Here is a 13,234-nt window from a genome sequence, read left to right as displayed (position 1 = left end):
GACTTTCTATTGGAAAGTGCTCAGGAGCAATTCAGCTCTGTTCACATCGCTCTAAAATCTCACACACCCTCTCTGGACTTGGTGAGCGAACATTACCACACAGCTCCTGGTAGTGCATAAGTATATCAGAGGGCCTGATTGCTCTTTACTCCTCACGGAAGCAATCACATGCGTTATTTAAAGAACCCTAATCTAATGGTGATGTTTGTTGCTTAAAGCAAAGCTGTGTGAGTACTAAAGCCGTCTCACAGTGTCAAACCACTGCCAAGTGTTGTCCACTGAGGTGTTCACAGCAAAGGATCCTGAAGATCCAGCTGGGGGAGGGAGGGCCTAGAGCCCGATCTGAACCATGCTGATGCATTCTTACCTGCCCCACTTAGCATTTGAAATCTTCAGCCACTCAAATGAAAGAACAAATGTCCACTTTCTCTGGGAAATTTGGTCATGCCAGGCCCATGCCCCAGTATGGTCTTTATTATTTCATATCATTTCCCCAAGACAGCCTGTTCCTCCAACTGACTTGCCCGATTCCTGAACCTTGGATGCAAAACCTTTCTGTAACACAGCCAATCTCGGTGCTTATCACACTGGGCTGAATCGTGTGATGATCCAGTTCGGCCTGTGTGATGAGTCTCACCGCAGTCAGAGATCAAGCCATCGCTACCACCAGTCCTCTGGCTCCCACCCTCGTAGAAGTGCTACGTCTAATCAGCAGACATTTAACATACTGAGGTGTGCAGTCTAGAATATACTCTTTCAACTCTGTGAAAGTAAAGCGATGTCACTCTTGGCGACAAAAGACGTGTAGTCTGAAGTCAACATCTTTGAATATAAAATACAGCTTCTGAGACGACCAGTAGACAAGGTAGTGTATGGTCCAAGCCTGTGACAGACTTGGGGATGGCAGTGATACACTGTCCTGCGACTTCTGTTTTAAGGGCGTGAGGGATATGCTAATCTGTCTTTCAAGCCTTTGAAATGACTTTCGCCATCACCTGTGCATCTTTTGGGAAGAGCCCCCCTCCCCCCACTTGAGAGGCTATTAGAAGTTAGTTTGTTTAGGACATTGAATAAAAACAGCATATCTGAAACTAATCTCTCAGAATTTTACAGAGTTAAAGCAAGATACACTTCTGTACATCCAGTCTCTGTGCTTATTCATTGAAATAGTTTAACTGAGATGGTTGTAATATGTTTAATCAAAGAAAAGATTTCATAAAGCTTATTTTTCTAAAATTGCTTAAATAAATCTGGTTAAGTTGCTTAGCACTTGGTTAAAAGCGTATCCAATACAATCAACATGTACAAGTTTGATACCAATGAAAAGGGACTGAGAAGATTACTACAAATTCACTGATAACTAATACTTCAGCAATATATTGTCACATCTGGTCAACATCTGTTTGATGTCAAAACCCCACTGGGTGTCCTGTCCTAGGTTATGGTTAGCAATTAAAGCTGCTGTTCTCCCAAGACTAAAGTCGAACCTAAACAGAACTGCACACACACACACACACACACACACACACACACACACACACACACAGAGCACAGAACAGCACAGACACTAAAGGCTGAAGAACATACTGCAATGAAGTGTGATGTTGACATGGGGGTGGGAGAAAGGGTGGGGAGAGAATGGTAAAGTCTTGTTCATCCCCATTTCTTTGATCAAGTATCCAGGGAAGATAGGTGATTTTTTTTAAAATAATGTTATTAAAAATCATCAAAGATAATGTCTGGGTAAAAGTTAGATTTAGATTATGCAAGGTAAGACATGTCTGAGGCTACTGCACCAGGCCTGGAAGGGTATGTGGATAGAGGGCTCAGTGAGACTTTGTAAAGTAGTACTAGCCAAAGAGACTTGGTGGTCTACGGCCCAGGCAGGAGGCCGGAAGCAGAGGGGAGGCTAGGGGTTCCATAGTTCTCTTACAGACCCTTCCAAGTGTGGGTGACACAACATGACTGAGCCACAAATCAAAAGGCCTCCAGAAATAACCAAACTATTTCCGAAACCTCCGTAGTGTCTAGATTGAGGATGTGGCTTCTGCAAACGTCCTCTTAGGACTCTGGGGTCACAAACCCTGCAGCCACCCACCCACTTTCTCCACACAATCACAATCCCTTTAAATGAAGAAATTTTTCTCTTCTAAAAAGTATGTTTTTGTTTTCTGAGGGCTGATCACTTGATACTGGATAACCACTTGGTGTGCTCTTCCCTGGGGTAGACTATCTCTCACTCTCAGCACGCCTTGGCTGTCTGTAGTTCTTTGTGTAGGGCTGAGGCCCTGTGGCTCTCTCCATTCACAGTAATGTGTCTATTATTGCTTTTGCTCTTTCATTCTTATTGGACACATTGGACCAAGGGTCTCTGCTTGATGATTCAACTTACTTCTCCTCCATCGGAAAGGAAAGCAAACATTATGTTAATTGAAGTCAACCTCAGCTATCCAGCCTGGAGATGATAGAAATACACCACACACCCTAGTCCTGATAATAAGATATCCCTAGGGAGGACAATGAGAAAGACTGCAGATTCCCTTTCCACAGTGTCTTGTTTTTCTACCTATTTGACTGTCATATATATAGACATCCCAAGGACCCTGGGCAATGCCGACCTCCACAAGGAGTACCTAATTCTAAACAACATCTCCTCTTGACTTGGTCATACCATACCATACCTATGATACCATAGTTATCAGAGGCAATAACACCATGATTTTGAATAACAGTCAGTGTTCAAGGACTTTCCTAACCCTTAGGCCTCCTTTTGTCCTGCCATGTAAGGAATTCAGCTAACATCTTCGGTGATGCCCAGTCTCACCCAAACTTATAACAACGTTAACTCTGATACTTGGTCCCAACTCCAATCTTAAGCATTCCTTGAAATAAATGCAAATAAATAGAAAGAAATGATTATTTCTCCCTTATGTAAGAAAGATCTCATTGCTAAACCCTCTGCGATGGATTTTCAGCAAAATATCACTCTTTAAACCTGACTTTATAATTACCCTCCTTAGCTTCTGAGACGGTGCGGCAAAGCAGCACTTAGTAGTAGGCAGGATATAGGGATGCAGTAGACAGAGGACAGCCACCTCATCAAGGCCAGGAAGCCCTGGAATCAGAACATCTGATATCCTAGCCCCCACGGCCTCTTCTTCATCCATAAGAGAAGGCCTGTGTCCAAACGGGGAAAGCCAAGCCTCTGTGTGCACTTATTAGGCTTCGAGGTTTCTGCTTCTCTTAAGGTCTTGCTCCATACTTTATATCTGGTCAGTGGTTCAGAAGTTAGGGAAAGGGGCCTAAGCTTGCCAGCAGGAGCTGACTGATGGGCTAGCATAATCACTAAAGGTGAAAGGTCCTCCTGCTTTTCGTACTCATACTGCCTGAAGTAGCAGTTGTGACATCACAAGGCCTCATGCTTGGAATCAGGACAAGAAAAGAGTGCAGAACGGCCCCCAAATCAATACCACCTGTATGAAGCACGGAGCCTTTCTGATTGCCTAGAATGCATGCTTTAATTGCTTTCAATAAGCCAGATTTAAGCTACACCAATTGCCTGTCAACTATAAATTATGTATCTGCATTCTGGTGACACTTCTGCTTTTTGTCTACATCCTTCTCCAGATAAGCATGCTTGATTATAGCTTCATGTTGACAAATGATTGCGGGAAATGGGTTCCAAGAGAAGTCCATATCTGCCCACGGTTCCCAGCCCAGCAGGAGACAAACCCTGAGAATCCCCTAAGTAAGCAATGCAAGAATCTAGCTGTGGGCCAAAGAGTGCAAGAATCCTCAAATAGTCCATGGCCCCCAACCCCAGCCCGCCTCGCCAGAGGCCCTGATAAACAGAATTGTCGGAGCAGCTATGCAGCAAATGGGTCAATAAGTACAAACAGATGTACTCACATGTGTCTGGCTTGAGCTGGCTGTTGGTGATGCCAAAGTACTGAGGGTTTTCAATGACAGGAATCTTGGTCATTCCAATAATGACAGCATCAGGACCACCCTCTGAAGAAGATGGAGTATTACTCCCATTGGAGATGTGGTGGAGCGGACTGGCCGAGTCATCGTCATTGCTGATGACAGAAGCTGGACCTGGAGTTGGAAGAAGCAGAGGCATTCTGTAGTTTCACGGTTTCAGCTGGACGTGGATTCACATACATTCCAAACGTGTAACTTCAGTGGGTTTCTGTACATTTAGGGCGTTACCATCACCATAACCTGATATTAAGTCATTTCCCTCACCCCAGTGAGTATTTGTCTCCTATTTCCCCCACTCCCGGTCCCAGACATCCACAAATTTACTTTTCCACTCTGAGTTAACAGACCTTGGCATTCCACCCAAGTGCAGCCAATGTAATCCACAACTTGCGCTTGGCATCCTGTCTTTAGGCTGACTCTCACTGCCTCACGCACTGAGGCTTCCTTGTTGAGCGACCTGAAAGGGTACAGACCTGGCACACACTGTTTATCTGTCCCTCCGCCTAGTGAGGATTTGGGACTCTTTGACTAATAAGAATAACGCAGCTGTGGACACACATGCCCACGTTTTTGTGGGGACACACGCCTCCTTTGCTCTTGTGTGACATTGGCAAATCCTCGGGGAGGCCCAGGCTTAACATTTGGAGCAACTAAACCGATTTGCAGAGTGATTTACAAAGTGGCTGCACAATGTCGTGCAGTCAGTTACCAGCAACGTGTGAGGGTTCTGATCGCATTTCCATTTTCTGCACCTGCACATGCCGCCCCCAGGACCCGGGGTTCTGTGCACACCTTAAGAGCACCCTAGCCCTGAAGTCCTGGCACAAATCCAGGACAGCTGTTTCTCTGGGGACTTTAAAGCGATGTTGGGAATTTGGAGATCCGAGTCTCTTATCTTCACGCTTTCACTCACTTCTCCAAGCGTCCACATCTGCTTACAGCTGGAGGCTGTGCTGGGGACACCCAGTTGGTATTTTATGGCACTGGAGTGAGATTAGTGATATGAAAATGCGTTATTATAAACTGCAGTGTGCTTTATGTACATTGATGTATAGAGTCTATGACCTTATTGGGATCCCTTTATACTAGAGCAATAGTTTAATTATTTTCCATACAAGAATTAGTTTCAACCCTAGACCTCACAGCGCATGCCTCTGGGCTCACTCTGCTACATTTTGTCCAATCAACAGATCTGCTGACTACTCAAGCCAGCGGAAGTCAGCAGCCAAGGCAGGTTCAGATAGATAAAAATGTATGGGAAGATTCTAGAATATTGAACAGCACATGGATAGGCACTTCACTTGTGGCAATTCCAGTCTTTTAGACATGGCTCACACATGCCTGTGATGTGTTTGGAATGAGCTCACAGTCCATAGAGAGAGTGGAAGGGAAAGCCAGGCAGAGGGAGCGGGCGGAATCAGACACCCAGGCAAGGCAAAGACTTGCTATGGAGGGATGTCAGGGTTGCACTTCCGCCCAAGGGAGTGTGTTGTCAACCCCACTCCCGCCTCACCCCCCCCCCCAGCATGCTTCAGGACCTCTGTGTATTCTCCATTTACTCCCCATCCTTAATTACTTCCATGTAAAGCAATTACAAAAACGAAGGTTGTTTTGTCAGAGTCTGATACAGCTTGAATCCCTATTCAATATAGCGATAATCCACCCCCCAAACTCTAAGATCCATTTTCCCCCTATGGGGATTAAGTAGTTTGTAGTGATAACAGTTGGACGTTCCCCAGCTAGCTGTGTCTTAAATGAAGTATGCGGGGGGAACCTACTGCTATTACCGGTAATTCTTAAAGCAGTCTCTCGATGGGAGAGCATTTAAGTTGTGTTTAATAATATTCCCTGGCTGGATTCTGCAAACATGTCCTCGCACAGCCAACTCAGAAGCCACGCAACACTCAAAGCCAAGGCAAGCCCGCCAGTGGTGCTCGTCTTGTGCCTTGAGCGTCTGTGTTCGCAAACAGTGGAAACCCTGCCAAGAAGGACTGTGAGGACAAGTTCTTCCTAACATCCCCAGCCCTCTCCATCGTGCGACCTGCTTTCCGACAAGCCTCAATCACTTCGGCTTCGGGCCTGTGACGGAGATGGAGCGGTGCCATGCTTGGCTTTCTGTGCATTGTCGTAAAGCTTTCCTGCCACTGGCTCCCTTGCTCGGTCCCCAGAGCAGCCATTTCTTCTGTGAGGCTACCAGCTACCAAAGCTTGCTACCCTCAGAACCCTCAAGGGAGGTGCAGTCAAGACTGTATATTTCTCAAAAAAATTCCAGGCTCCACCTTGACCCCCCCGGGTGGAGAGGTTGTCATCTTCCAATATTCCATGTGTTGTCGTGAAACTCCTGGGACCTCAACCACACTTAGAAACACGTTGGCTTCGTTTGGGTTTGTCTCTGTTTGTCCTCTGGCCCCAGTTAGCCTGTGAGGATCACAACGAAGATTTCTCCAGGAATCCAGCTCTAACTCACTTGCCAACTACACCCTGGAACCCTTGTACACACAGTAACCTCCTGTTTGGGTCCCACAGAAGAACCCACGCTCTCCTCCGTGTCCACCAAACCACACTCCCTGTTCTCTCACCCACTAGCTAAGAATCAGTCCCTCATAGAACTTACTGTGAGGGGAAAAGGGTTGAGGACGTGGTGACCATGCACATGGAAGGGCCTGCATTCCCTTCTGGCACTGGTAAAAAGCCAGATGATTTTTCAAAAGCCTTTTCACTTTGAGGAGAGTCACCGTTGACAAATGGAGTATCAGAAACCTCCACAATTCATCAGAGGAATATTAATTCAATCGCTGTTCCCTTCATTAGTGGTGTTCCAAAGCCTGGAAGATGGATGTGCCTGGCAAGGTTGTGGGAATTAAGACCATTTTTCTATGAACATTTCAATATAATGGCACACAGTGCACAGCCAAGTTGGGAGGGGAGAAAGCTCCCGATGGGGACAATGAATGTCTATATAATTTGACAGCAGCCTGTCTGCGCATTTTATGATTTGTGTCTTTGTGTGTCTGTGCACGCGGTTTAGCAGACACTGTGGAAAGGGAGACAGAAGTCGGAGACACATCGCAGGGTATTGTAAGAAACTCATATGAGAACTTCAAAACTGTATTATAATAGTAATACAGAGTTTAAATTGCTCGGAATGTACACTGCTACCGAATTTCAGGTAGTTAGTTCCAATAACAAGGCTGATAAAGGGAGGTATACATGGAAACATTTTAGCTCATTTTTATTTCAATATAAAATAAAAAGAAGGACAGAGAAACATTGCTTTCTCTCATCAGAGTTACATGATAACAATCCTATATATTTGACTTATTATATGTTTCTAAGTCTAACTGAACATATTTTCCAATGATTAAAATGGTCATCTTTGTTTTCTATGGGCTGACACTTTTGCCTCTGGGACCTGCTACCCAATCTCTAGATAAAATAAATGCCCTGCCCACCGGTGTGTCTTCCACACACCTACCAACATAGCCTATACCTGCAGTCGCCGGCTTCCTGTGGTCTTCACCTTCCAGGCCACCATTGCTTGTCCTATCGCCCTAAGGCAGATGCTATAGAACTCAGGGGAGCATGGAAGCCCAGAGCCTCCTAAGTTACTGCAATCAGGCAGACCTAGATCTCCTCCTGTCTCCCTAGTTCCTCCTCATGAAAACAACAAAAAAACTCTTGCCCTCATTCCCCTGTTCCCTCCACCTCCTGACTGACCAGAGGTCTCTGTGTAGCCAGCCACACACCGTGACATGATACACTCTTCTTAGAAGCTCTGAGTCATAGACTCTCTTTATAGTGGCCCTGTCTCCTAGCTGTTGGCCTCCCCACACCTGACAAATACAAAAAAAAAGTCCCTGGTGAGCTACAGTTGAGATAGTCTGAAGAACAGTCTATGCTGCCACTTAAGAGGGCCTGAAGCACTTTTGAACATCTCTAGGGCAAGCACTTGTCTGTGGTTAAAGGTGTCTAGAAAGTGCTGAGGTTGCACAGTGGTTAGCTTCCCATCCTCGCAGGGAAGGAAGACACCATCCTCCAGGACTGGAGGGGAATTGGCTCACCTTCCTCGGCACACATATTCCTAAAACAACAAACTCTATGGGCTACCTGGAGTTGAAAACCCTCTGGTGTCTCTGGGGAACAATGGACTGTTTCTGAAATGCACCTGTTGGGAGCTTCCTAGATCCCCATGGTACTGGAGCTTGGTACCCTGTCTACTTTCCCTCCATTAGAATCTTTGAGGCTAGCGAAGGAGCAAAAGTTGGTGTTTCGTCCCCCCGCCCAAAAAAAAAATTTTCTGGAAAGTCTGTCTCAGCCTGAGCTTGGTCCCCTGGTCATTTGCAGATCACTGGATAGACACTGCAAGGGAATGTTTGACTGGACAAGGTTCCACGTCAGGGTTGAAAAGATAAAGCAAACAGGCTTCTATCAGGCAGTGGTAGCACTCAACTTTAATCCCAGTGGATCTCTGTGAGTTCAAGGCCAGCCTGGTGTACAAAGTGAGTTCCAGGACAGTCAGGGCTGTTACACAGAGAAACTCTGTCTCAAACAAACAAACAAAAACCCAGACAAACAAACAAACAAAAATAAGGAAACAGGCTTCCTTCTATGGCTGGGCTAAGCAAACGCAGGACAGACAGCTGAGAAATGGGTGGCTTCCTTATACATGTCTGTGTCCAACCTTGCTACAAAAAGGAACAGCAACCAAGAGTCTGCCCATGATGATCAGATCTCGGGAAACCACGGGGTTGATACAAAAAAAAAAAAAAAAAAAAAAAAAAGAAAGAAAAAAAAAGAAAGAAAGAAAAATAAAAAGAAAACCACCTTGCCTTTTCTTGACTCCCATGTAATAACTTCTATTCCTTGTCTTTGTCCACACAGAAAACGTCAGGCAGAGAGGAGGTCCTGGGAAAGCACACCTGATTTGGGTCCTAATGGTGAAGCCCACACCATCTGCATTCACTGCACGAGCTACATGCTCTGCATTTCTATTGTCTGCATTCAGTCTGAATGCAAAGGAAGAGAATGCAATCAAGCACAAATCACAGTGTCTGGATGTGGAAGTCTGTTTGTGAGAAAAAAAAAATCGCCACAGATGAAGTGCACATTTGCCAGTTTAGAATTCTATTACATCGTAGCCAACAGAGCCAAGTTAGGAGCCAAACTTGCCCAAGCTTGCCTTTCAGCCAACCAGCTGTACACTGCACTGGGGCCCTGATGTCGTTCTAGTCTGTGTCTCTAACCTTCAGAAGTCATCACTGCCTAGAGCAGAGACAGCAGCTGGCGTGCTCACTGGATTAAAGACAAGGCAGCTTCAAGTGTGCAAACCTACTTACTACAGAGTTTGCAAAAGTAATGCCTTTTCTAGAATAAATAAATAAAACAAGTTAGGTCTTCTGCTTCAACAGATCTAAAACTGGGAAGACAGCAAATAAGTGAAAGACCGGGGAATAGAGAGAGGACCTGAGACCAAGGAATAGAGAAAGGACCTGAGACCAGGGAATAGAGAGAGGACCTGAGACCGGGGAATAGAGAGAACACCTGAGACCGGGGAATAGAGAGAGAATCTGAGTAGGTCCTGCCGGAGCCAAGCTACAGGAGCTCAGTGAAGCCAGAGGAGGCCCTGACTACTGACCCCTTACCCACACCTTGTCTTGACTTCCCCAATTTCAAACCATGAGACATCTGAAAACCACAACAAAACATAAAATAAACTTCGAAAGAGAAGTGGAAACTGGAGAAAGTCAACTGGCCTTAGTCATATATCTCAATAACATGCCCCCCTCAAAAAAGAGTTTAAAAAGTAGAAACCACTGGAGACTTCCTCTCAGACCTGGGAAGCTGAGTTCCAGATTCCTGTGTGAACACTTGTATTTCAGCCTGAGAACATGGAAGTTCAGACCAGAAAGAGGCCAAGGAAATGGCCCAAGCCTGGGGTTAACAACTCCGAGCAGTTTGCTCTTCTTTCTCACCTTCTTCCTTCCCCCCAAGTGGAGAAATCATTTCCTCACCTCGAATCACCTAGCAGGACAGCTGTGGGGGGTGAGGACATACAATTCCTTTGGCAAATGCGCCACAGCTTTGCAGCAGTGTGAGGAAATAATGAGAGAAAACAGACCTTATCTGAAGCCGAGCAAGGTGACAAAGGGCAGCACAACTCCTGGGCGGCTGGGGATATTGGAATGCTCCATGCATGTCTGCTGCTAAGTCACTGTGTGATGGGCAGCATGAACCATATGGCACCAGACTCTACGGGGCACGTATATGCAAGACCCCTGCTGTTTGGAGGGTCCCCATTGACTAACGGCACAGTAGAGCATCTATTCCTTGGACTCAACCGTTGCCTTAGGAAACCTCTGGGTTGGAAAGCATTTTCTATACTGCAGAAAAATCTATGGCTGTGGGCCAGTAAAGGAGCAGAGGCACCCTAAGTCGTGTTCTTCTTTGCCCTGGGCCCCTACAGTGACCTTCATGGTCAGTTAAGGCTAAAACTAGGTTCAAGAACTAGTCACGTGAAACAGTACAGGTGAGGCGCGCCCTGTACTTCAATTATGCTTCACGACATCGCTGCCCTGATGGCTTCAGGTTTAAGCTTAGGCCTTGCCTCCCCAGAATCCTGCACGCCAGGCTTGCAGCCTAAGCTGATATTTATTTATTTTACTAGTTAGTTATCATTGAGGTGTGGGAAAATAAGCCCTAGGCAATTAGGTGTGTGCTGAGTTTAGGCCTCAGGCTGAAGCTGACTTTCTCAAATGGTTAAAGTTCATCTAAATACTTCCTTCCAGGGTTTCCCAGAAGGAAAGCTGGGTCACAGCTAAGCCAGATAAAGATCTTTTACAAGGACACACTGAGCTCCACTCCTGAGAATGAGCAACCCTACACAGAAGGTCCATTTCCCTACTGGTCACTGTTAGGGGGTTTTGTGCATTTGTTTCTTTGATGGTGGTGAGAATCAAACCCAAGACTTCACCCATGCTAGACGAGTGCTCTACCACTAAGCCACCTCCTCTCTTCTTCAATACTTGTTTGACTTATCTCCAGAAAGAAATGAAATCATAGCTTGCATATTTCAAGACTATTTTTTTTCCATTTCAGCAATTTTTCAGTCATTTTTCTTTTTTACAGAGAACCCAATAAAGGTCAGCACTCACCTCTCACTGACTGTACATTTTGGGATTATTTCTATCCGTTAAATTAGAGCAGACATTGTGGTACTGAACATTTACCACATCTGAGGCGCTCACCCCCTTTCGAGCATCCCTGTAGTAGGGTAAATCCTGTTAATAAACAGAATTGCTACTGAAGACAGTGTTGAGCTATATCATCTCACTTTTACCAACAACACACGAGTAAGGAGTCTATTTGAGCTCTAGCCCAATGTGCAAGTGAGGGCAGGCCACTTCCTACTTCCTCTCTACCATTCATGTAGCTGTGGAGTGAGCCACTTCCTACTTCCTCTCTGCCATTCATGTAGCTGTGGAGTGAGTCACTTCCTACTTCCTCTCTGCCATTCATGTAGCTGTGGAGTGAGCCACTTCCTACTTCCTCTCTGCTATTCATGAAGCTGTGAAGTGAGCCATTTCCTACTTCCTCTCTGCCATTCATGTAGCTGTGGAGTGAGCCACTTCCTACTTCCTCTGGGCCATTCATGAAGCTGTGAAGTAAGCCACTTCCTACTTCCTCTCTGCCATTCATGTAGCTGTGGAGTGAGCCACTTCCTACTTCCCTCTGCCATTCCTGCAGCTTCACCCTACTGAGCTGAAACTCAGCAAACTGTCTCCTCCTGTCTGTACCCTTGAAATCACTATCACGCTGCTTCTGGCATGATGCTGCATTGCATGGGAACAACAAGGAACACTGCAGCTAAGAAAGCACAGTCATGCCTCTTGTGCAGTCCAACAGCACCCACTTGCCCTTCAACCACATCTTCCCTGAATTATAAATCACCTCGAAGTTGCTGACAGGGTGTCAGAGCAGAGAGAATGATAAACTAGGTCATCCCCTACCATAATGGCAGACAACGGACCTATGTCGAGAACCAGGTTTTCTTCAGTCTTTTAAATTGCCTTTTCCATATCCAGAGTTGCCAAAATTCTGGGATTTGAAATTAATTGACTTGTCTTTGGAGTCAAATACTATTAGTAGTTATTTACCCAATGGCAGAGCGGAGATTTCAAAGGGTAATAGCTTCCCTGTTTGCCTAAAGGGGCTTTCTGAGGAAAGAGAGCCACCCTAGGAGTACTTCTGTGTATGCTGGGGATGGGAGGCCACAGAGGAGAAGCCACTCCAACTCAGAGGATAAATGAGCTTCGGGGGGCACAGTTCTGGATTCTATAGTGCAGAGTGGGGGTACAGGAAGTTGGGGTGCCCCAGTTTTTAGTGTTAAACAATTTCTGAACTGATAGGTATACAGAAGCAATTTGCATTTGGAAGGGGCCACACTTCAGATTTTGAGCTCTGAATCTTTGCTCCAGGTTCCCGACTCACTGGGGACATTCCATGGCAGCAGCAGACATAGCTCCCACTAGCGAGGTGACCTTGAGCCTGCCATTGGTGCTCTATGGAGCACTGCATTGCCAACATACCTGGACATCAGACTTGAAACAAGACAAAAGTGTCAGCAGTCTCAGGACAGGAAGAGACTAGGTCAGTTCATCTTAGACAGATTGTTTGGACTGAGGGATGGAGTCAGAATTGAGGGAAAGACAAAGAACAAGAAACTGGCCAAGAGGTTTAAAGAGAAACAAAGGCTCAAGAAAACTATTGCCTGACCTGGGTGTGGGGAAGTAGGACAGCGAAGAGGAGATGGACAGAGTTAGGGAGCCAGTGACTGACAAGTCAAGGGGAATCTGAGGAGGGAGTCGCGAAGCTCACAGTCAAAGACAGTGAGGTATAGGATGGCGCTGGTCATAGAGTCCTGATGGAACTTGGGACAGAAATAACTCCACAGTTATAAAGGGAAGCTTCTAAGACACAAATCCCAGATAAGACAAATTAAAGTAAAAAGCCCTACTTAGGTGTTTGGGAGAAAATGAGAGGAAACTTCTTTAATTTAGATTTTAATGTCCCAACGGTCTATGTGTCCCCAGGGACCCTGGAATGCAGCTACTGGGAGGGAGTGGGACCGCTAAGAGGTGGAGCCTAATGCTGGAACTCCAGGTCATTTGTGAGTGTGTGTGTGTCCTTCAGAAGATTGTGGGACCCCAAGCTTTTACTCCCTATCAAAAGCTGAGCAGTTTTACTCAGCCAT

At 45.9% G+C, this 13,234-nt stretch overlaps 1 protein-coding gene across 5 annotated transcripts in view; it reads right to left on the bottom strand.

Annotated features, from left to right (window-relative positions):
- The window catches only part of Ntrk2 (neurotrophic receptor tyrosine kinase 2), a 340,618-nt gene that overhangs the window by 149,266 nt on the left and 178,118 nt on the right, over positions 1–13,234 (bottom strand). For all 5 annotated transcript variants that reach the window (XM_048447670.3, XM_085699633.2, XM_048447673.3 and 2 more), the window contains one exon: positions 3,910–4,098. In XM_048447670.3, coding sequence (XP_048303627.1) covers positions 3,910–4,098 — 189 coding nt within the window. The remainder of the gene's footprint in view (positions 1–3,909; positions 4,099–13,234) is intronic.

The sequence above is a fragment of the Myodes glareolus genome, chromosome 14 (assembly GCF_982192425.1).
Source record: "Myodes glareolus chromosome 14, mMyoGla1.1, whole genome shotgun sequence".
NCBI classification, from domain to species: Eukaryota; Metazoa; Chordata; class Mammalia; order Rodentia; family Cricetidae; genus Myodes; species Myodes glareolus.
The sequence above is the reverse complement of the archived record's forward strand: the minus strand, read 5'-3'. Positions and strand labels throughout refer to the sequence as shown.